Source organism: Aulonocara stuartgranti (genome assembly GCF_965226115.1).
Source record: "Aulonocara stuartgranti genome assembly, chromosome: 10".
In the NCBI taxonomy this organism is placed as follows: Eukaryota; Metazoa; Chordata; class Actinopteri; order Cichliformes; family Cichlidae; genus Aulonocara; species Aulonocara stuartgranti.
The window spans coordinates 5,745,746-5,768,880 of record NC_138946.1 but is presented as its reverse complement, the minus strand read 5'-3'; the positions used below and the strand labels follow the sequence as shown (position 1 = coordinate 5,768,880).

The 23,135-nt window shown below is 40.0% G+C and overlaps 2 protein-coding genes across 9 annotated transcripts; one reads left to right on the top strand and one right to left on the bottom strand.

Annotated features, from left to right (window-relative positions):
* Nucleotides 1-815: 815 nt before the first annotated feature.
* On the top strand, nt 816-10,851 carry cldn2 (claudin 2). 7 transcript variants are annotated; one of them, XM_082549944.1, is made up of 3 exons: nt 846-1,394; nt 3,977-4,111; nt 6,095-8,082. In XM_082549944.1, exon 3 carries the CDS (start codon nt 6,140-6,142, stop codon nt 6,959-6,961), a length of 822 nt encoding a protein of 273 aa, XP_082406070.1. In that variant the 5' UTR covers nt 846-1,394; nt 3,977-4,111; nt 6,095-6,139; the 3' UTR covers nt 6,962-8,082. The 7 variants fall into 7 exon arrangements, 6 of the variants coding, with proteins under 6 accessions (XP_082406070.1, XP_082406069.1, XP_082406068.1 ...); XM_082549943.1 differs by having other exon boundaries at nt 3,818-4,111; XM_082549942.1 differs by having other exon boundaries at nt 3,815-4,111.
* Nucleotides 10,852-12,114: 1,263 nt separating this feature from the next.
* On the bottom strand, nt 12,115-22,653 carry rbm41 (RNA binding motif protein 41). Of its 2 annotated transcripts, XM_082549930.1 has the most exons (8): nt 22,562-22,653; nt 18,113-18,229; nt 16,640-16,841; nt 15,997-16,201; nt 14,091-14,608; nt 13,641-13,691; nt 13,392-13,539; nt 12,115-12,376 (listed from the first exon to the last, which is right to left on the bottom strand). In XM_082549930.1, the coding sequence occupies exons 1-8, from the start codon at nt 22,567-22,569 to the stop codon at nt 12,237-12,239; spliced, it is 1,389 nt and encodes a 462-aa protein (XP_082406056.1). In that variant the 5' UTR covers nt 22,570-22,653; the 3' UTR covers nt 12,115-12,236. The 2 variants fall into 2 exon arrangements, with proteins under 2 accessions (XP_082406056.1, XP_082406057.1); XM_082549931.1 differs by lacking the exon at nt 13,641-13,691 and having other exon boundaries at nt 22,562-22,652.
* Nucleotides 22,654-23,135: the final 482 nt, after the last annotated feature.

Genomic DNA, 23,135 nt, shown 5'->3' with positions numbered 1-23,135 from the left:
GGTTTGGGGGCTGAGGGGAAAGATAAGAGAGAAATTGTTCATTGCATCATGGGAAGCCCTTCAACAACCTGTGAGTCAAAGATACTGAGATAATGCTCTAAAGGGCTTCCTTAATTTTACTGCTGAAACTTGTGCTGCTGAGATGCGAGACTTGATTTGTTCTTCAGCACTTCAAACCACTGAGACCTGACTCACTCAACCCCATCTGACATTTCTTGGATAAACTGTGAGCCTTATTACAGCATCAATAGGTTCACTAATGTGCCTGAGGAGAATGGGAGCAAATCCCCATAGCCGGGCTCTAAAATACCTTCCCAGAGTTGTTTAGGTTATTATAACAGAAGATTAACACTGAGAGTTCAAATGACGTGTTCAGCAGCTACTTATGGGTATGATGTGTAGCTGTCCGCATACTATTGCTCATATAGTCGAGTCAAAGCTTAAGCATTTCCCAGATTAGTGGTGTCAGTTCATTATATTTATATAGCACAGTGAGGTATACAAGCCATCTACATAATAATATTAATAGAATAGGCCGCAAAGGACTATGAAAAAATGCAAATCATGATATCCGCCAAACATAGAAAAGGCATCAGCATGACAGCAAATAGACGAGGAGTAAGAACATTTATTAAAAATGTTATTAAGCTGAAAGAAATACACTAACCAAGTGCATTCTTTTAAGATATCGAGAGAGGTAGAGGGGGACTAAATACAGTTACCTCAGCTGTGCTATGATTTAGTTGAAGGAAATCCATTCAGGATTTTAAATCATCCAGACAGTCAGAAGTGTTTTTCATTAAGTAGGTGCTGTCGAGTGTAGCAGGTAGATAAAAGTGAGCAGAAATGCACAGTAGTGGCAGAATATTTTATTTCTTAAAGACAGAATAAATAAAAGAGGGCCTATCATATTGTGCATACATTTGCATACTGTTATGGAGTGATTTATAAAGTTGTGATAGGAACAGTTTCATATTCTTTGGCTCTTTTCATTAATTCACAGAAAGTATGCACCAGTCAGAGTCACAAGAGTATAACAAAGGGTCACAGGCTGACCTGAGCTGCCACATTAATATGCAGTGTGCCCAGATAATGCCTTTCTGTGCTTTGTAATAATGGCTCAGTGTTTCTGAGTGTGTGGACGTTGCCCCCTCAGCCTGCTTTGGAGGGGAAGTGACTGGATTATGCTCTAATCTCATTATGATGCCGCTGCCATGTGAGGGCCGACTGGAAGGATTAGAAACTGAGGGCTCAACTTCGACAAACCAGCTGACTGTAATGACTGCTCATGCACACTCTTATGGTGCGTGTCAACAGCTTACACGGCACTGACCAACAAGGAAGGACCATCCCTCTCGTCTATCAGCAGTAGATCCACCTCCATGGTAACCATGGTAGGTATCATTTGCTTTTGTAATTTTCTGCCTCTGTGCATCAACAGCCTTCAGACTGGCAAGCCTGAAAACATTTGATAAATGATGATAGGCAGAAGCCGGCCAAGTCTGGTGTCAGCCTCACCCAGAAGTAATATATTATGGCAGCATCAGCGTAACTTTGTGCTGAACATTGGGGGGATCGAGATCTCTGTCTAAATAAATAAATATATCTGGGTAAATTCCCAGATGATTATACATGCAACTATTTTGCTGGTAATACCTGAAATGAGCAAAGAAAATCAACAGCCTATTTATGCAAGATAATTCATAATTTTATTGGGGGGGGGGGGGGGGGGTGTTATATTGGTTGTGTCTGATTATTGGGGGGATCATAACCCCCCTGACCCCCCTGGAAATTACGCCACTGTATGGCAGGTTTGAGTGTGGATGGTGGGAGATGCCATGAAAATGTTTTCTGATTCATTAAAATTTGCATTTAAACATAAATAAAGTATAAGATGATAACGCCTGAACTTTAAAACAGAACTGCAGAATTAATTCATTTGGGAAATTTGCTGGTTTTGTGTCTGATGTTCATGCTTTACAAATTTTGTGTTATATATACACCTCCTATTTAATATAAAGGCAGCTAAAGATAAAATGACAGCTTGGAGGAAGTCATTAGTTGCCTCTAAAAACATATTTATTTATTTACAAAATTACCTTTAGTTAGCAAAATTGTTTTACATTAAATTTACTCTATTTATAAATCATTTTTTCTCTGTGTAAAACTTACTACTTTACATAGCATTTTTTGTAACATAGCATTTTATAATATTTTTTTATTTCAACTTGTTGAGTTCCTATATTAGATTTTTCAAATTTTTTGTATCTATTTTATCTTTATTCTTTTCTTTTGTGTACATTTGACCTTGTTGAGTTATTTCTTATATGCTCTTGGCTATCTTAGCTTAGTTTAGCTTAACTTAGCTTAGTTTAGCTTAGCTTAGCCTAGCTTAGCATATCCCCTAATCATAGCTATAGCTAGCTAACTAGGTATAACACATTCTTGTTGCTTTAGGCAACATATAATCATATTATATAATAAAATCACATAAATTACAACAATATTTCAAAACATTAGCACCACTAAATTCAGCTAATATCTAATATAAAATTGGGCAAAACTATTTTAAATGTAAAGAGATAAGTTGCTTTAATGAGACAAGCTGGTTGGTTGACTTTTTGGCTACCTTGCCTGAACATAAAACGCCAAAAGGTTTGTGACTGTATGCAACCAGCATTACTTCTTTGTTTATTGCTCAGTTATAACATGTTGGCATGTAACACTGGGTAGCACACTGGATATATAATCATTGATTTACCTCTTACTGGAAGTAGTTTTTTTTTCTTGATCAGGTTTTCATATTATGATTGTTTTAAGCCTCTGGACTAAATATATAAACATTAGATAATTTTGAAACTGATCATTTGTGTCTCATTTTTGTAAAAAAAAAAATTTTCAGTCAAAAAAATATGAGGAAAGTCTTCATGATATTTCTAAAACATAAACAACAAGTGTTAAAAGTAGAAAGAGAACCCAACTTAGGCAAACGAAGTCGAAATTAGAATTCCCGAGAAGGACATTTGCCCTGTAGCTGTAATATAAGAGGTCAAAACATGTCTCTGCATAAAAAAAACAACCCTGAGTAAATTGAGCAGATTAATATGAAACTAAAACGATTTCTGCTGGGAACCCCACACTTGCAAAATATGAAATTAAATAAAATTAATAAAAAATATGCTTTTTTTCCATCGTCCTTTTGTAACGTTTATCACCTGAGGGTGTTTTATTTCATTGCTCATTTTAATTAAAAATGCAAAGAAGTGCTCACAAGCATTTCTTTCTTGAAATTTCTGCAGAGTGAGCTGGATGTTTTTTCCAGTTCCATAAAAGGATGACTGATTTAGGCGCTTTTCTTGATGATTACACGTTTCGTTAATTTCACTTACAAAAAGCTAATGAAACTCCTGAAACTGTTTCTCTCTCACACACACAGGGGTCCACAGTACCTTTAGTTTTTGGGTCAGCCTGTTGCCGCCAACATACCAAAGGTCTGTTTTGGAGAAATGACAGATGAGAGAATGATTAAGCTGTCTGACCAACCGGGATATGTGTGTCACACAGATGTCAGTGTGTATACATGACAGTAGGTGAAGGTCTGGATGAGGGACAGAGATACGCAAACACGCGACACAGATGAGACGGTGATAGAGACACAATGTTCAGGAACACTGGCGTTTCTTATCCTTCTCTGTTGTTGTTTTAAAGTGGATACCCTGCAACAGGCAGTCCAGAGGACTGTATTTCTTCTTCTCTCATTTCTGAAAGAAGTATTTTTTTCCCCTTCTTGGCTCCCTCGGTCTAATCTAAGCAGCAGCAGAGTAAGTGGCATTTTAAAAGTACAGCAGCTGTGACTATGTCAAGGTCTGAGGAAGCAGTCAGAGTCTGATACAGCAAGAAAAAGGCAACATTTTCTCTACTGGAGAAGCAGGAGCAGGTTCAACAGAAATACCAGTGGTGAATCTAATCTGTGCAGGCTGCAGGCTCTGCTCTGTCTTCATCCTCTACCTCCTCATCCTCCGCTCCAGCTGCAACTTCACACCCTGCAGCAAAGGAAAAAATCTTCGACTAGTTCAGCGCCTGGCTGTTCTATAACCTGCAGCACTCTCAGGTAAATGCATGGAAGTGAGCTGTGTGTGTTGTCACTGTTTATTCAGGAGGAAGGATGTGTGGACTGCAAAACTGAATCAATGTAACACCTCACAAAAATTGACTTTGACAGTGAATGAAGAATTTAGCTATTATAAATGTGGCTTAGATGCCAATTAAGGATTTAAGTATCCGTTTCACATTATTTTTTACAGGACATAGTTGCCTTTGGGAAGGGCATCTGTCAAATCTCACATGTGGAGCTACCCACTGTGGTGACCCTGTCCAAATAAGGGAACAGAGCAAAGTTTGTCAGTAAATTTAAAGATTTTCAATGAATACTTGAATTTCTTTACACTTAAAGAACGCTGATTTGCTTTTTGGTGGGTTACTGTGCATTGGTTTTAGTGGTGTGAACTGTATGAACTAAAATTACTTTGATTTCTCTGGTGGGAATATTGTTCAAACAGCCAGTGTCACCTGCCACTGTGTCAGCGGTAGATTACACAGATAATACTTGAACTGAACCTTTAGTCATTCACTAAACACAAACTGGACCAAATAGGACAGAATAAGAAATCTGTATGTGAACATGATCCAGAATGGCCGATGATTTCTTTGAGTCAGAGCTCATTAAAGGAGGACAGAGGCAAACTGTAAATCTGTTCTGTGGTTCTTTTTGTAAAACATGGATGCCATGTCCTCTGGACTAAACAGGAAAAATGGTACGTGCTTTACTACCTCTGGAGTTGGTAGCTTGGTTCTATGCAAAGTTCAATACATGTTGCCATTCAGATGACACCTTTATCAGTGAAGGCTTTTCATACCTCAGAGTGACAACATCCCTCTCCCGAAAGTCCAGACTTGTTAAAAGAAGACAGGGCACTGTATAGAAGTAAATGTGCCCCTGTTCCCCGTATTTTATACCCCTTAGTATCAACAGAGCAGCGCAGAAACACCACAGTTTACCTGAGTATCGCTGACTGTGTCCATGCCTTCGTGACCACAGTCTACTAATGGCTGCTTCCAGCTTGATATCGCACCAGGTCACAAAGCTTGAATGATCCCAAACTGGCTTCTTGAACCTCCACAGTCATCAGATCTCAATCCACTAGAACACCTTTTGGGATATGGTGCACATCAAAGATTTGCATCATAGATGTGCAGCCAACCAATCAGCTGAAAGTAAAAAAGCACAAAGTTAAAATGTTAGCATGGATCAGAATCTCTAAGCACTGTTTCCAGCACCTTGAATCAAACCCAGAACTAACAAAGTGTACATAAGTGTGCATGGCCGGTGAGTGTATGAGAAATGAAATGTAATGATGTTCATCTGAATGCTGCTTAGCTTCCTCTCCTGTGATTACAAGGTTAGCATTAAACTTAAAACATTCAAGTTACAATAAACTGTAACTGAAAATCCAAGCTACTCTGCACACAACACTTGAACTAAATGACATTAACAAAATGTGAGAAATGAAGAACTAAAAACAAAACCCTCTTTGATTTAGGCTACTTTTAATTAGCTAGTATAACTGGTTAGCTTGCTACCTGACAATGCTAAAGCTAAAACTAATTCTAAAATTAAAGAAAAAAAGCAATAACGTTTTAAAGTATTATCTAAAATATGAATCTTACTCTGTAAAATCATCATGAATGTTATATCATCTAGTATTTTACAACTTTTCTCTATTAGCATACTTAGCAAGCTAACAAAACTAAAGCCTGTTTTTTTAATATTACAACCTGATGTTTTTAGGCAATAAATCTCCATTTAAAAAAAGCACATATAACAAAAATATTTACTATATTTTGTATAGTAATGTGACCAAATTACAGCTATTGTAATTACATTTCTTTAACCAATATTTTTCAGCTAATTAATGAGAATTTTATATAATTTAGTTTAACTGGTTGCCTTGGGGTTTTTGCAGTTATGACAAAATTATTATTTAGTATTTGTTTATTTATAGTATTTAATAAAATATTTCTGTGGGTTTTGCAGGAGCTCGTCTCTTCTGGTTGCTTCTGGGTGATCACAGTTACGGCTATGGCATCAGCAGCTCTGGAGCTGATGGGCTTCTTCCTGGGCTTACTGGGGATGCTGGGGACCCTGGTGGCCACAGTACTTCCATACTGGCAGATTTCTGCACACGTTGGTTCCAATATTGTCACAGCTGTGGATAACATGCGGGGCCTGTGGATGGAGTGCGTCTATCAGAGCACGGGGGCCTTCCAATGTGAGACCTACAACTCAATGCTGGCTTTGCCTTCGGACCTGCAGGCTGCTCGTGCCCTCATGGTCATCTCCATAGTGTTGTCTATCTTTGCAATTGCTATGGCAACTCTGGGAATGCAGTGCACGCTTTGCTTGGAGAGCTCTGGTGGGGTTAAGAGTCGTGTCGCCGGTGCAGGTGGGGTGTTATTTGTCTTTGCAGGCTTTCTGGCTCTCGTACCCGTGGCGTGGACCACACACGAGGTGGTTAAGACCTTCTACCTTCCAAATGTACCTCAAAGCATGAAGTATGAACTCGGAGAGTGCCTATACACTGGGCTGGCCTCTGCACTCATTTCCATGCTGGGTGGGGGGATGCTATGTGTGTCATGTTGTGAAGAGCAGGAAGGCGGCCGTGGGAGACGCCACGGAGGCGGATATCCGTACCCAGTAGGAGGCGGCATATCGAGCACAGGTGTACGAACAACCTCACAGACCTACCGCAACCCCACCCTGCAGGTGGGGGGTGTCAATACCCCCAGCAGGGGGCAGACACTAATTCGTAGTGCAAGTGGCAGTTCAGAGTCGGGTACGCATGGAGCCCAACGAGCTAGGAAGCCCACTGCAGCAGGATATGACATCACAGGATATGTCTGAGGGGTCCACCTGTCCATTACACCTTTAACTGTAATTGCCTCACAGCTTAAGTTTAATAAATGTATTCTTATAGTGTATCTAAATGAATGCACATTGTCAGTGTTTGCTGGATTTTTTTGAGAAGCAATTGTGAAATTTCAACAAAATTACACAGCAGAACTATTAAAGTTGTGTTTCTGTACTTGTTTGACCTGTTGTCTATAGTTTTCACACGTTTGCATTGATAGAAAATTGTCACTTTTTTATCTTTATTATCAGTCTTTTACTATCCTTGTGAAATATAAACAAAGTAGACAAAAATGTAGGAAAAATACATGAAGACATTGTCAATAAAAACAGTTTATGAATGGTTTTCATTACGTGAACGTGTTCTCATTAGCTACATAGATGCCTAGCTTTTGCTGCATGTGCAAAAATCTAACTAAAAGTTTTCTACATAGCAGCCAAAATGGATGTTTCTAATCTAAATCAGAAAGAATACTTCTCACAGTACTGTATTACCTGAAACCGATGTTGGACTGTGCCTGCAAAATGTAAACTATAACTATAAATTGTATTAATTTCCATCCTATTTGAAAATTTGAATGCATTTTCAAAGAATTACAAGTGCCTTGTACATTAATATCAGTGTATCACAATGAGATTTCCAGTCATGCAAAATATAAAGAATATTTGTTAAATTTGAAAAGGGAAAATCATGATATTAACGTCTTTAATCTGAATCCTTTGTAACGACCAACAAGGGGCAAATTAAGCTTGTATAGAAGTCCCCCTATATGATTCCCTTAGCAAAGACTTTACTGATGACCTTATGAGTCTCACTGAATACAATTCAAAAGAGCAATAAATCAGTGTACGCTTCAAGTTAGGAAGTCTTCACAGCACTTTGAAATTCATCATCTCAAAGCTTTAAAAACTGGACTTTGCAAACCAATGGGTGACAGCACGATGGCTGCATTCATCCTTTATATACAGTCTATGTGTACATTGACGACGACACAATGAAGTTGGAGTTTTTCGCTGGACAAACTCTGTGATGACACCATTTTTAAATGACCACAAGCATCCTTTTCTGCATTGTACTCTTTTGTATTTGGAAATAAATGTAAACTTTTCCTACATGCCTTTTGCAGAGCTTTTCTTTCCTCCTACACTGCTTTTTCCCTCAGAATGGTTTTGCAGATACTAAAGACAGAAGCAAATGTACTGACCTAAATGAAAAGCACGGGTTAAACTAGTATACGCTGCTAAAAAAATATTAAAGGAACACGTTTTAATCCGAGTTTACCATCAAGTCTTAAACCTCTGCGATATTAATCTGGTCGTTTAAGTTGCAGACTGGGTGTTAATCAGTTTCAGCCGCTTTGGTGTTAATGAAATTAACAACAGGTGCACTAGAGGGGCAACAATGAGACAACAGGTGGAGGCCGGTGACATTTTTTCCCTTCCTCATGTTTACGGACTGCATTTTTTCACTAGATTTGCATTTGGATAGAGTCAGTGTCACTGATGTTGCACATGCAGTCCAACTCCTCCAGGATGACACACCAATATGCTTCATTGCCAGGTTTGCTGTGTCTCCCAGTGCAGTCTCAAGAGCATGGAGGAGATTCTGGGAGACAGGTAGTTACTCTAGGAGAGCTACAAAATGACCTCTGGCAGGCCACTGGTGTGAATGTCTGACCAAACAATCAGAAACTTTGTGAGGGTGGCCTGAGGGCTCAACATCCTCTAGTGGGCCCTGTGCCTGGCAATGTGAAATTGTGGCAACCTGTACTTGGGAGGACATGCGACACACGGGAAAGGGTTTAGAAAGGCTGTGGAGAACATTATGCTGCCTGTAATATAATCCAGCATGACTGGTTTGGTGGTGGGTCAGTGATGGTCTCGGGGTCACTGAGTGACCCATGTGCTCGCCTAACATAAACTCAACCACATAGCATCCATTTGTTCCAAACACACTACCCAGTCCATACCAGTAAAGATATCCAGCATGATTTTTTCCCCCATTGAGATCTGATGTGCTTTCAAAGTGGTTTTGCAGGGACCGTAGACAGAAGCAAACGTATTGACCGAAAGGAAAAGCACAGGTTAATCAATAATGGCTCTGATGCATCAGGTGTCCACAGCAGTGAGTCAGCCTGTGCCAGTGTTTGATGAATAAACAGTGTGACTTCCATGAACTGCTTTAAAGAAAGCATTTAGAGATGTAACTTTTCTTAAATAATTACTCTGAAGCTGACAAATAGGTGTGACATAACCATTAGAAATAAAGCAGACTATCTGACACTTGAATGGCCTTTTAAATTGCAGCAGTTAATATTTAAAGACTGCCAGTGTTGTTTGCGTTTAGGCTGCTGTTTCCCATTTTCTGAACGGGAAAAAGATTGCAGCCCTGAACCGAGGGCAAACAGAAATCCAACACAAACAGACCTAAACAAACAAAACCCTCACTTTAGTCCGATCAATAAGCAGTTTGAGTTTGACTAATAGCTGCATTGTGAGACCGCTCACTGGGTCAGTTTGCATCCACCAAAATGCGATAAAGGCTCTGAGATCTGAGGCGTGAAAAGTTGCCTCAAACTAGTCTTTCTGCCCTTTTAGCCAAAGTCAGCTTTAATGTCAACTAGAATGAATCCAAAATATTAATTACACACAACATATATCAGCGTATTTGTAACTTCTGTTTATGCATAAAATTATTAGATGTACAAGGACTCTTAAAGCTATATACATTATTGCAAGTCTACATTACAGTGCAAGTGATACTGAACAGACATGCACACTGTGGGGGACACCAGTGAGGATTTCTGTTCATTTCAAGTTTTAACCTAAAATCCTGCACACCACAATCCCCTGACCCCAAACATATTTGAGCAAGAGAACGCCGTAGATAAGTAGACAGAGAGCACGCACACCAAGGCTGTGTGAAAGACAAACACAAACTCAAAACACACTTTGAACCCTCCTGAGCACCCCTGTGTCACAGAGGTGCACGCAGCTCTTATGGGAATGTAAACACCTTGTGAATGAGGTCTGTCTCTGTTACTGCTGTTACTCAGAGACACCTGCTGTGAATAAAGGTTGTAGACATTTCCACAGGGGAGATGATACATACACCGTTCTATCAGTATGAACCTGGACTAACGCTGGGTCTGAGAGAGCAATTAACTGCTGCGAGAGCTCATTGACTCTCACGCAGAGAACATTTTATGATCCAAGAACTAAGGAATTACTCAACAGGCTTCATGCCCTGGAGGACGGGGCTGTGCCCCCCCCCCCCCCCCCCCCACACCCTCTAGCAGATCATTACATGAAGGAACCTTTTAAAAACAAGCGCGTCCATGCTCACAGGTGTACACACGGGTGATCACACCCACAAACTACACCCTTTTTGGCTCCTACCTCAAAGCACACTGTGTTCTGTTGATCTTATGTGCTGCACAATAATGTTTAATATTTAGTATTTACTGTCATATTCCCATATATCATTGTGATGCTGGTTATTCTATTACTCTTGTTCTCTTCTGCTTGTTTTCTTTTTTCTTTCTCAGCAGGTGATCCAGGTGATTGATATATGCATTTTTTTTTCTTTTTTTTTCTTTTTTTCTGCTCATTCTGTTGGTTTTTGTTTTTTGCCCTTCTCCCCCATCCCTCTTCTCAGCTGTTTCTCTTTCCCTCTTTCTTTCTCCCCTTCTTTCCCCCAGTCAAGTCTGTCCCGTATTCAGTAAGTGAAAATAAAATAAACAATAAAAGGTGAATCAAATGGACCATTACGGCAAGGCTGGGATGGTCAGTTTGGTAAAGTAAATCCGTTGGGCATCTTTCTTTGCCTTTAGACAACAATTCTGATGGCAAAAGAGCCAAACGGGACAGGCCAAAAAAAAAAAAAAAAAAAAAAGGAATTACTCAACAGTGCTCTACAGTAACCAAATAAATATACTGAAGATACCAGCTGACCGACCAATACAGCATGAGAAAGAACATAATCATAATGTGTCGGTTTACTAAGAGAAACAAAAAAAGGATTGATTGGGTTCATTCAGCTACCAAAAGTGAATCTTATATTTGTAATGTGACATAAATCATCAGGTTAACTGGAGTTTAATATGAAGTACCCCTCCACATAATGTACTTTCTGTTGTTTATATTTTATTGTACTTATATGAAATTAAAATATCATTGAATTCAAACTATTAGAACTTACAGTAATTTGGTCTTAAAAAGTGAAATGTTTTACTCCATAGGAGTGCCTGCAAACTTACTTTTGGCTTAACAGCAAAGGAAGTGCAGCTTAGAGCTGCTGCACACTAACAAGATGAGAACAAGAACAAAAAAAAATGTTTAGTTTAAATTAGTTTCCTTTTTTATTATCTATCAGGGGAATGCTTTTAGATGTTCAGAAGAGTGCAAAAAAGTGTCCAATATAGCACCCCAAAGTAAACATACCACATGCTGGCTGTGACAGAGAGTAAAACTATTGTTTCCTGCTTATTTCTTTTATTTTTGTTAGTTTCATAAAATAATTTCTAAAGTCTAGCTTTTACTTTTATTTAAGTTAACAAAAAATGTTTTTTTTTCAACCTTGATTTTAGTTTTTAGTCTCTCAAAAAGCTGCTACTTCATATCCAGTCAACTTCTCTTAACCTTAATGACCGAATGGCTCCATCTAGTGCCCACATATGGAATAGCAGTAAACTCACACCTAAACCACTAATGAAACCTTCACAGAAGCCCTGCGTGTTAAACTGCAGTGGAAAATAAAGCAGCTGTAAGAAAATGTATATAAGCTGAAAACTGTGGATTGTGTGCATCGACTAGGACTGCTTGCTCAGTTAGTTTCACAACAAAAAAAGACATTTCAAAAAAATCTTGCTACAAGTCATAAAATAATTATTGCTTTAAATAATCTAGAAAGAGAACATTTGATAAACTCTAAAGTAGATACAGTAATGATGTGAAATGATGAAGGGCGTTTTTATATATGAAACAAGTTCATGTGAAGTCTCTTCGTGTGACATGAATCAGATGCTTGAGCTGACTCGAAAAACAAAAAGCTTTTCCCGAGAAACAGATTTGTGTTACTGGATGCTTTAAGATTCTGGATCATTTAAATACGTTAATTATCAAAATAAATGACACACAGGCGCTGCTGATAATAATAATAAGCCAACGAATCCAACTTTATATCCACAAAAAATAAGTACACTGTAACATTAGTTTCAGCCATTCACAACAGTCTAATTTACATAAAAAACATTTTTCTTCTGTTTATTTATTTCTTCTCCTCCTGCCCTTCCTTCTCCTTCTGTTTCTCCTCTTCCTGTCGTTCACGGCCAAATTCGACCACCAAAGGTTTCCCAAGCAACCGGTATCTGTGGACTAACTGCAAGGCATTCTGGGCCGTTTCAGCATCTGCCAAAGAAAAAGAAACATGCCAAGTAACACCCCAAGGAAAGAACCAAAAAACTAAATAAGGAAAATAACAACTCCCACTCTCTGGATTTCCGGTTTCATGAGGGGAGAGTCTGGAATGAAAGGACCCCCGTGGAGCTGCAGAACAAATGTAATGTATGTGTTTTGAATCTCTGTAAGGTTTTCTTGTGGCCAATTTTCATCAATTTATCATGTTTTTGTTTTTTCTAGACAGAATGTGCATGGATTGATGTTGATTGTAGTAAAAGACTTTTCTGTTAAGCCTAGGCACGCCATAGCACCACGAGCTGCTTTCGTGGCTTCCGCCATTTTGATTTCAGGCATGAAGCCACCAGTAGCAGCAGAGAATTTGGAGCAGGAGCCTCCTGATACCAATCCCCTTCAACCACTACACAACCACCTGCTCTTTTACACACAGGGAGGTTTCTGTTGTGGTTTAACTACGCCTCGAACGCCTAGTTACTGTTTGTGCCAGGTGCCATCCATAGTGAGAATAAAAGAGGTTTCTTTAGTAAGCATAAGGGGAGGCCCAACAAACAATAACACGCTCTAACGCCTCACAGACAAAGCAGCCATGCCCCTAACTCTAATATCCAGGTGGACGAGTCATAAAAACCCCCATTCCCCTTCAGTGGAGTGGAGAAAGTCCATCCATAGGCTGTAAGCATACTTGTTAACATGCTGTTTAACATGCCCCTCTTTCAGCCATTGAGGTGGTCCCATCAACAAATTGGATTTTTTGGTAAAAACCAGCTGGACCAATCATGCTTTAGCAGAATGTCAGCATTTTGGGCGCAGACTCATTTGCGATGCTACACTTGCAAAAACTGAAACAACATGTAGTTTTTTTTGTGTAGAAACTAGTGTAAAGAATTACTTTAGCTGTCCCGTTCATTGAGTACTATCTCCTTGAACGCCCCCTGCTGCACACCTAGCTGTATTGCAGATAATTTTGCCCTCAGACCACCCGACTCTCACCTCTTATCTTTCTCACCTGGCAGAGTGATGAAAGCCTGACCCTTCATCCTCCCAGTCAGCACCCGGTAAAGCACCGGGGGCCTGTCCATCCTCTCAAATCTGGAGAACAGCGCCACCAGCTGGGCCACTGACGCCTGTGGGCTCAGGTTCTTCACACACAGGACCTACACAAAGAGAGAGAAAGCACAGTGAAGCTGGTCATGTTCTGTAGCGCCCATCTCTTGACTGTCGCACTGTGTCGTGTTGAAAGTATATCTGATGATACCAGGATGTGGCCCTCTGTTTCCAGCTGCAGCTTGGATGTGCTCGCAGGAAACTATAATTACAGTATACAACAATTATCATCAAGCTCAATTTACAAGTGAGTGCCTCTCAACCTGCACATCTTAAAGGTTGTTAATTGCTGTGAGATGATTTGTTCCATTTTAATGTGTCATTTTAGCAGCGCTACTGTGCAGCCAACATACAGTTTCACTGTGCCTTTAATGTTATCCTTATGGGGAACAGGGAATAAATACACCACACGCAGAGGTGGATGTGCACACTTTCAGATGATGTAATGCCTTTATGTTAGATAGAAACAACAATCTGGGAAGTGCTGAGAGCAGAAACTGTGGAAATAATCATTTGGTGCCACAGCTGCCCTAAAGATAAAGGAACTGATCTTTCAGGATCATCGTGAAAGTGTGAGGTTTACAAAGGTAGCTGCTGAGACCTTGGAGGGTTTCCCCGGCTGGTAGTTTCGGAACCTTGGAATGCTCCGGATCCCTTCTTCTGATTCCCGGTTCTTTAGGATTTCTTCATCTGTAATTGTCACAATCTCCCCCGTCACAGTCAGTGGTCTGCTTGGCCCCACCTTTGCTGTTCCGCACAAGCTGCTGATTGGCTGGCTTATATTAATCTGTCTCGGAGGAGCCAGTCGCAGATGCTCTGGTTTGTTTTCAACATGCTGCTGATTTGAGGTGTCTGAAACTGAGTCTGTCTGGACGGATGAGCGACTGTTTCCAGCCTGCAGGTCTGACGGACTGTCAGAAGCGTCTCTCGATTGATTTCTGTCTGTCTGTTGGTTTTGTGATTGGTCAGATTCAGCTGTGTGTGGCGCTCCTGTCGGTTCTCCCTCAGATTTGTGTTGTGAAGCTTGTTTCACCTCCTGCTCCCTGAGAACTTCTCTATAGATAGAGTCCAGTGGGTCAGAGGATGACGCCCCCTGTTGGTTCTCCTTCTTATCTTCATCTGTGATGGAAACAACACAGGTTACACTTTCCTGACATGACACAATTATGACAGATGACTGCAGATTTCTTTTACATTTTGAAATACCATACCGTACTACGGTAAAAACAAGTACAATTATTGTCTCATGCTGGGTCAAAGGACGGGGAAGATAAATGTGTTTCAAAATGGACAACTTAGGTAACTGTCCCCTCTGAACTCCTGCTTAGACTTCTGTATATGTAGGAGCAACGGGTCATATGACCTGAGAGCTTGGACAGGAGTGTAGAGGTAAAGCAGCTCAGAAAAGACCATTTAAGGATTTAAAGACAAATACGAGAACTCTGAAACTGACTCTAAAGAGCACAGACAACCAATGGTGTGAGGCCAGAACAGGTGCTATGTACCTTTATTTACATGTAAAGCAAAAGGCACGATGCAGCTTTTTTAACTAAGCGAAGACATAAGAGGGAAGACTGGCTTTGTCCAAAGTAATCCAGTCGAGATCTCAAATGGTTACTGTCTCCAAATGCTGCCTAGAATGGATAGGTTTTATCTTTGCCAAGCTCCTTACCTCAAAAAAGCCAGACTTCATGTCATCAAGACCTACAAGATGTATTTTAATTGAAAAGCCATCCTTCCACTTTAACAGGACATAGATCTGAGTATCATTAGCATAGCAGTGAAAATAGATCCCATGCTTTCTAAGAATGAATCCAAAAAGAAGAAGTGCAAAAAGCAGTGGCCCTAAAATTGAGCCTTGTGGGACCCCATATGGCAGAGCAGGAATCAGAGCCAGCAAGGCTGATAATGCTCATCTATTTTTCTCTGCTAAGAGTACACAGTTGTAAGTCAGTAGCGGTTAATTTTGATGGTTACTTCAAACTTTCTTCTCCTGAATGGCTGCCCCTTGAACAGCATGTGGGCGGGGCTTGCGTGCTTCAAATGTTTAGATTGGGGATATCCGCTTTTTTTTTTTTTTTTACATGATATAGACCTAATAGTAGAAAAAACTGCCTGAAGTGACGTCTTTAGAGCCGCCTGAAGTTTCAGCTTGTACAAACAATGACCTCATTGCTGTAAAAGTATATTTATGGCTCAAAATAAGGAAGGGTTCACTTTTTAAATATAATTTAATAATTTTCAAAGTGAAAGCAGCTGTTGCCTCTCAGATGAGAGGTCAACACTGGAGCTTCCTTACTATCAGTTCCACAAAGAAACCACAACTAGTCACTTCTAAAACAGAACTGAAGCTGTGTTAAAGGTATCATGTATGGCCCATAAAGTCAAAATCATACAATCCCTATTCCGGCAACTCTTTCAAACTGCTGTAATGCTCTCGATCAAGACTCTAAAGTGTAATATTTGAGTTTTGACCTGTGACTTCTTTTTCACCAACAACTCTGTACCTCGATGATAGAGCGCTGTGAGGAAACCCAGGCGGTCATTCCCATGAAACAGGGCTTGTTCAATCTCCATCTCCCGGCGTGACAGCGGCCGGCTGGACGCAAAGCGTTGTGGGCGGGACAGAAGCTCCATCCGGGCGGCGATTTTGTCTTTAATTGCCTGCAGGCGCTCTTCCTTTGCACCTGGAGCTGCACACACACCGTGGGACTGTGTGGGAAGAAAGGCATTCATGTAAAGGACATGTGCATTAGCCTTGCTTGAGTGTTTTTCTCTAAAAATAATCCCTCAAAACTTTCGAGAAACTCTTACATTGATGCAATAAAAAAAAATTGTGCATACTCTGAGATGAAATTGGTGAAAAGATCCCCACAAATTCATAAGGAAAAACCTCAAAGTCTCTGAGATTTAAGTTACGCATTAACCAGTGAAAACTTAAATACATGATCATGTTGGAGAAACTCTACTATCTCGTTTACCCAGGTTTCCCAAAAAAAAAAGGTTTTGGACACTTTTTCCGAAAAGTCTTTGACACAGTTGTATAATGGACTCACAACATGTTTTGTGGTGTGGAAACACTCCACACCACAAAACAAACCCAGCCTCTGCTGTTTGGAGCCGCCTCTCTGTCCTCCGGGGATGTTTTACCTTCTCTGCTGTCTCTGGTGCATCTCTGCTCTGCCACAGCTGGATCTCGGTGTCATTCAGGCCCAGCTCCCGCAGGCTGGCCAGTTCCTTCTCCCCATCCTGCAGGGCCTGGAACTGGGAAAGGCTCTTCACTCCCGCTGCCTGCTCCCCAAACGGCCGATAAAGCGCCGCTGGGGCGAAGCACTGCCTCTTGGCTACACATCTGTTAGACAAAAATGATTTCAGAACGAGATCAAAACTAAGCTCTGGAAAAGCAGCTGTAGCCTTATCTGAGACTCTGGTTTAAAGGTCACATGGCGGCTTCAGATGTTTTAGAAAGAGAAAAGACTGTGTGTGTTTCTGTAGCCCCGAGGGCTGTGCTGCTCTGTGGGACAGTGAGGATAACATGACACAGCATCTGACGCTTTTGTTCGAAGCACCTCACAGTAAGAAGAGTGTGGGATTTTTCTTTTATAAAGCACAGAGCGTTCAGTACAATTGAAACGGCATGGCTTTGTCCTCCCACTGAGTAACACAAAAACAGGTCTGATTCTCTCGCTTTAATGTTTATATATTATAACTGTGTGACACGAATTTTATCCAGCGAGAGGTAAACCACAAGCTCGCCAAAACTAAATATATATCAAGCAGATCTGACTTCAGTTTGACCAATAAATGATATCAGTATTAGATTTAAAACTGAGCTGAATTAAAAGACAATTTATGGATTTTATGTCAATATTGACAGGGTTCACAGGTGATCAGGGTCCTTCAGCTGTTCCACACCCTTACTTTAGAATAGAATATCTTTAATTCATTGTAACATTTAACACATACAAAGAAACTGAGTGCAATTCCAACATTGCAAAGGTTGAAAAGTGGGGAACACATATACAAAGCACTAAACTACTGCATTTAAACTTCTTGCCATTTAAATCAAGAGGTGATCAAACTTTTCAAGTTGTATCTCCTAAATTTTGAAACAGACTTCCACAGCTCATCAGGTCTACTGAATCTTAGGTTTGAAAGGGTGAAAGATTATTTTTGGCTCTTGTTCTTCTAACGTGTGTATGCAGGAATGAATATCTGATCATGTGTTTGAAAGTCTGAATATGTATATTTATCTTATGCATTTATTATTATTATTATTATTATTGTTATTGTATTTATCTTTATTTTTTTAATTTTTGGAGGGTACCTTTCAGTGAGTGCATAGTGTCTGTTTTTGCAGAATATATTGCTATACAGCATTTGTGTAGATGCTAATGCACTGCAGGAGGTCACAGTGTGGTAGATGTAGATGAGGTGTCATATCTACTACTTGTCCTCAGTTCACTTAATAACTGCAGAACTGAAAGAAAATCTACATGACATTAGGGACAAACATTGAAGTTTGTGTACATGATGTGATATTTCACCATACTGGACTCTAAATTTTGCACTGTGCCTCAACGTTATGCAGACATCATGTATAATGCTTTCTCCTGTTCTGACCGTTCAATGTCGACGTCAGTGTGGAGCTGCTGCAGCAAGAGGCCATGCAGCTGCCGCTGGCCCTCGGTCTCCTGCTCTTCCAGCAGCGGGCCATCCTCACAGGGTCGCCGGGTCACTCTGACAAATTTAACACAGACACACAGCAGTTCAGAGACTCACTGGATGCTGATATAAAAGAGATATACCTTTTAAAACTGGCTAAAAAGGCCACAACTAAGTTCACAAGACTGAATCAAGTTGGAGGTGTCAACTAGTACGGCTTTCTAGAAAAAGTGCCTGAAATCACTAAACCACATCTGATGCAAACAACAGTAATAACATCTGTATTTATTTTAGCTTCCCGGAATTCTCAAAATAAAATTAACAACATTGTGAAAAATGACCTCAGATCACCTGCTTACAACTGGTGCTGGGCCATTGTTGACAGTAATACCGGTATAATGTTGGGCAACGATAAGAAAATGAAATATCGCGATAGAATATGGGTAAAACGCACATGCGCAGTGCCTTTGTTTTCATACACACATGGCGGAAAAAGCATGGCGGCGACGGAGAATGAGGAGGGCGAAAGCGGATTGTTAAATGAAACGGATGAACCAGAATTGGTTTGTAAAAATGCAAAAACTTCAGTGGTGTGGAACTGGTTTGGCTTTCTTCCGTCAGACACACAACAAAGCACTATCTTTGGTAGAGCATGCTAGCGGGCCGTCGTTATTACCGTGTTTTTTGGAAAATACGGCACACTTAAAATCGATCCTTTGATTTTTCTGAAAATCGACAGTGCCCCTTATAATATAATATAAATATAAATTTGTCTAGTGTCAATTATATCGTCAGTTATATCGTTATCGCAAATTTTCAAATGTATGTCGTGATAAATATTTTTGGTCATATCGCCCTGCTCTACTTACAACTGCTAAGAGATGAAAACCCCACAGGACTAAAGGAAGACACAAACACAGAGAATCAGAGAAAGTCCTCACATTAGCGATAATGGGTATTTTTGCTAGAAAAATGATCTAAATGATCTAATATGAGCAATTATACCAGGCCATTGCAGATTTGTGAATTCAATAAACATGGCTGTATTATATGGACATTAGAGACTGTTGATGCTAATTTGTATTTTTTTATTAAATTGAGAATCTGGCCGACAGCAGACGCATATATGTTTTTTGTCATTGTGTTTTTGAAAAATCCCTACCTCTATTACCAATAAATACCTGCTTTTTTCAGCAAATCATTAAACATTTTACTTGGTAAATTATTGTAAAGTAAATACTGTCTTGGAGTGCCTATCCCTACATTATAAATGCTTTTATCAAGTGCCAGAATTAGTTTGGAATTATAAATCTTCACAAAACACAGAATATTACGCAAGCTTGCAGTAGGTTTTTGCAATATGCACTGATATATGTATGTAGATGCCCTGCAGGAGGTCACACTGTCATATCTACTGCTTGTCCCAGACTCTGGGGTTGTCTGCAGCACTGAAGGACTGTGGGACTTGTTTTAAGGTTAAAGAAATAATCTTACAATTTTGAATGAAAAAGTACTGTTTTGCTTTGAGTAAAAGTGCCAGTTCAATTCTCTGGCATATCATCTTCTTGATTTTTTAGCTAGGAGACAAACATGGGCACACATATTCCTTACCATCGATGCTCATTTGAGCACTGGTGCATCATTATTAGATTTCATTCTATAAAATTTGTTTTAAAGATGTAGTACTGGATTATTGGATAACACATAAGACTCTTTTCTCAAAAAAACATCTTCAAGAAGTTTCAGGCAAAAATTATGACTTAAATATAGACTGGAGATAGCTTGCATCAGCCACATGCAATTTATATTGCAAACATGACATCACCCATTGGTTAGTGAAGTCTCGTTCAGAAGCCTTGAGGTGCGTGTTTTTGCTGTCGATGTCTTGGTGTTTTGAGACCATGCGTGAGGATTAAGGGCGCGTTTGGAAAAACTGCATCCTCACTAAATTACGAACACATACTGGACATTCATCCTTTCTGACTCTTAGAAAGACCAAAATTCACAAAAAGATCTTATTATTCTATTAAACATTGATCAAAACTAGTGACTCAGCCAATCATCAGGTCATCAGGAAAGTGTTCACTGAGGTCAAAGAGAACGAGAGCACAAGCCAGTTTTCTCTTAACTTCTACAGGACTGGAAGTCTTTTGTTCTGTTGCGCATTAAACAGAATAAAGGTTTAAGGCACGTCTGAGTTGACTTCACTGTGTCTATCATTTATAATGTCTATTTCACCCAAAACTAAGCGTCCTTAGCCAGGTAGCCTAAAACACCCACTACAGCCAACAGTTTGTCAAACAGCTCTGCCTACTTCCCACAAATGCCTTATCTCTAGATGCCAGAATCTCAACAACACCTGGGTGTATGTCTCATTCCTCTAAGTCATGGGAGTCTAAGGAGCCTGGAAAGAAAGCGACTGGACTTCTTTACGTTTTGGGAAGATGTCTACTTCAGTTCCACAACTTACGATGTAGTCTTGAGATTCCTTCCCAGGCATCTCAACCCCCACTCACATGTTGCGTCTGGTGACCTCAATAAGTGACATAATAGGGTGAGGCAAAGTTTTACAGTGGTATCACCTTGGCTCATGTGATGAGGCACACGATTAATAGTGGGTCAACAACCCTCTTGACGGACAACCCTCTCTAGGATTCATATACCTGGGACTCTCCACGGTTTGAAGAAGCCTCTTGTATTAGAGGTGAAACGTTTTCACAAAACTTAAAGAAGTCCAGCCATTCTCTTTACAACCTCCTTAGACAACAGCTGGATGTGAAGAAACATCAAAGTCTACTTGTACAGTGACCTTTTGACATCTATTAAACGTATAGACTTACATACGCGTTAGCTTGGATGTTGCACCCGGTGAACATGGATTTATACATGTTTATTTAAATGGAAACTATGGTGTTTGTGTTTGTGTTTTTCCACTCTCTTCTGCATCTCCTGCACACATTTAAATGATCTGACATACTGCTGCTCCTGTTACCTCTCCTTACTGTATTTTCGATCCACCATAAAGCAGATCCTGTATTAAGTAAGAAAGGCCAGAAAAAATTTCAGGCTTTAGTTTTTGAGATATTCACGCTCAAATGCAAAAGTGCAAAAAGAAGTGGATGGATAGGCCTCTTTAAAAATAAATATCTATGAAGGTATTTAATACTGAAGCTAAAATTTCACAGAACTCAACATATATGTCAAATTAATTGGAGCTGGTCGAGCAGAAAATGATCTAAAAATCTGATGATTTGAGACGGAACGACCCTGATGTAACACAAATCTGCTACTTGTGAACATCTCTATGTCTATCACATTACCTGAAGAATACACGCACACACGTTCAGGGTAAGGTAATGTGAATGGGAAAAGAACCAGAAGGTAGGTTTTTGGACTATTTGAACACTTTCACCACAGCCTCCATCTCATCTATTAATCCTATTCCTCCTCCGTCACGTCGGCCCTCTGCATGTCCTCCTTCACTACATCCATAAATCCTTTCTGCAGTCATCTTATTTTCCCCCTGCCAGGAAGCTCCATCTTCATCATCCTTTGTCCATTATATCCACTATCCCTCCTTTGCTCACGTCCAGACTATGCCATGTCTCCAAGCTGCTCAACCTGACCTGTCTCTGTGACACACGCATTCCTAATCCTGTCCGTCCTGGTTACTCCTCATTGGGTAGCCCTCCTGACACACCCACCAAACGACAGAAAACAGACCTCGGAGCAGTTGCACACCTTTTTCCCCGCACTGTTGTACAGCGTGATTTCAGCCCCAGGTAAATTAGCCTACGTTAACTAGTAAACTCTGTAGGGCATGCTTCTCCAGTGCAAAGAATTCTGCTTATTTTTATTTAGATATTTAGCAGTTTTTGAATTTAGAAGGTACATAATCATACTTTATTTGTGCTTTTGTTCACGGTGCATTTGTATGAATACAACATGAGTGGTTGCTCTGAAAAAGCCCAATGCTATCCCACTACAGAGGAAGCCAAAATACAACCTCACCTTGCTTTTGGTGTGCAGGAGATGACGCTAACGTATTTCTGTTATTTTTTAAAAAGATTTTTTAACATTATCCAGATCGAAGGTAACGGGAGACTCTCCCACGAGACGGGAGACGGTCCGTGCTTAACAGTAATCTACAGAAGTGCTGAATAAACATGTAAAAGTAGTTTGTAAAGCTGCTAGCCTGACAGATGAGCTAACGCTACATGAGTTTAGCTGCTATCTCCATGACAACATCCTGAGGTAGACGTAAAAGGTACGTAACGGATTTACATTGTTATTTTTTTTCCTTACAGCGTCGTTGACCGGGGTCTAAAACCCAACGTGTTTGATTCAAGTGGCACAAATGTTTGAAATGAGTAATATACAACAAGGATAACTGAAAGTTTTGTTTACCTCCTCATGTTTCCTGGCAGAATTGTCAGTTCCGGTGTGGAATCATGGGAAATGTAGTCCAACAGAAACTAAACTGCTAGCACCGTTTTAATGTTTACAGTTGTGGGAATTGTGTTTGTGTATTTATTGATTTATTTTAAGTAATTGTGTTTTATGTATATTATGGTTTTATATTTTTACAAATGCTTTATATACTTATTTATATACATATATATATTTAATGGTATACCTTGTGTTGTGTGTGTGTGTGTGTGTGTGTGGGGGGGGAGTTGTGTGTGTGTGTGTTTCTTGTCTTGTTTTTATGGACATGTAGTCTGCCAATAAAGATTGAATTGAATTGAATTAATAAAGACAGCGTATCGCACCTATGTGTGATATTAACCTAACCCCAAATTATGGGTATTTGCGGAGAACCCCCCCCAGCAAGAACATTTTTAATGCAAAACCGGGATTACTAAAAAGCCTGAGGTTCTTAGACTGCACATTACACACTGCACATCTCCTCTGCATTATTTGGCTCCGTTTTGCGCTCAATATGCAAATCCTCATCAGTCTTGACATGCAGACTACATTT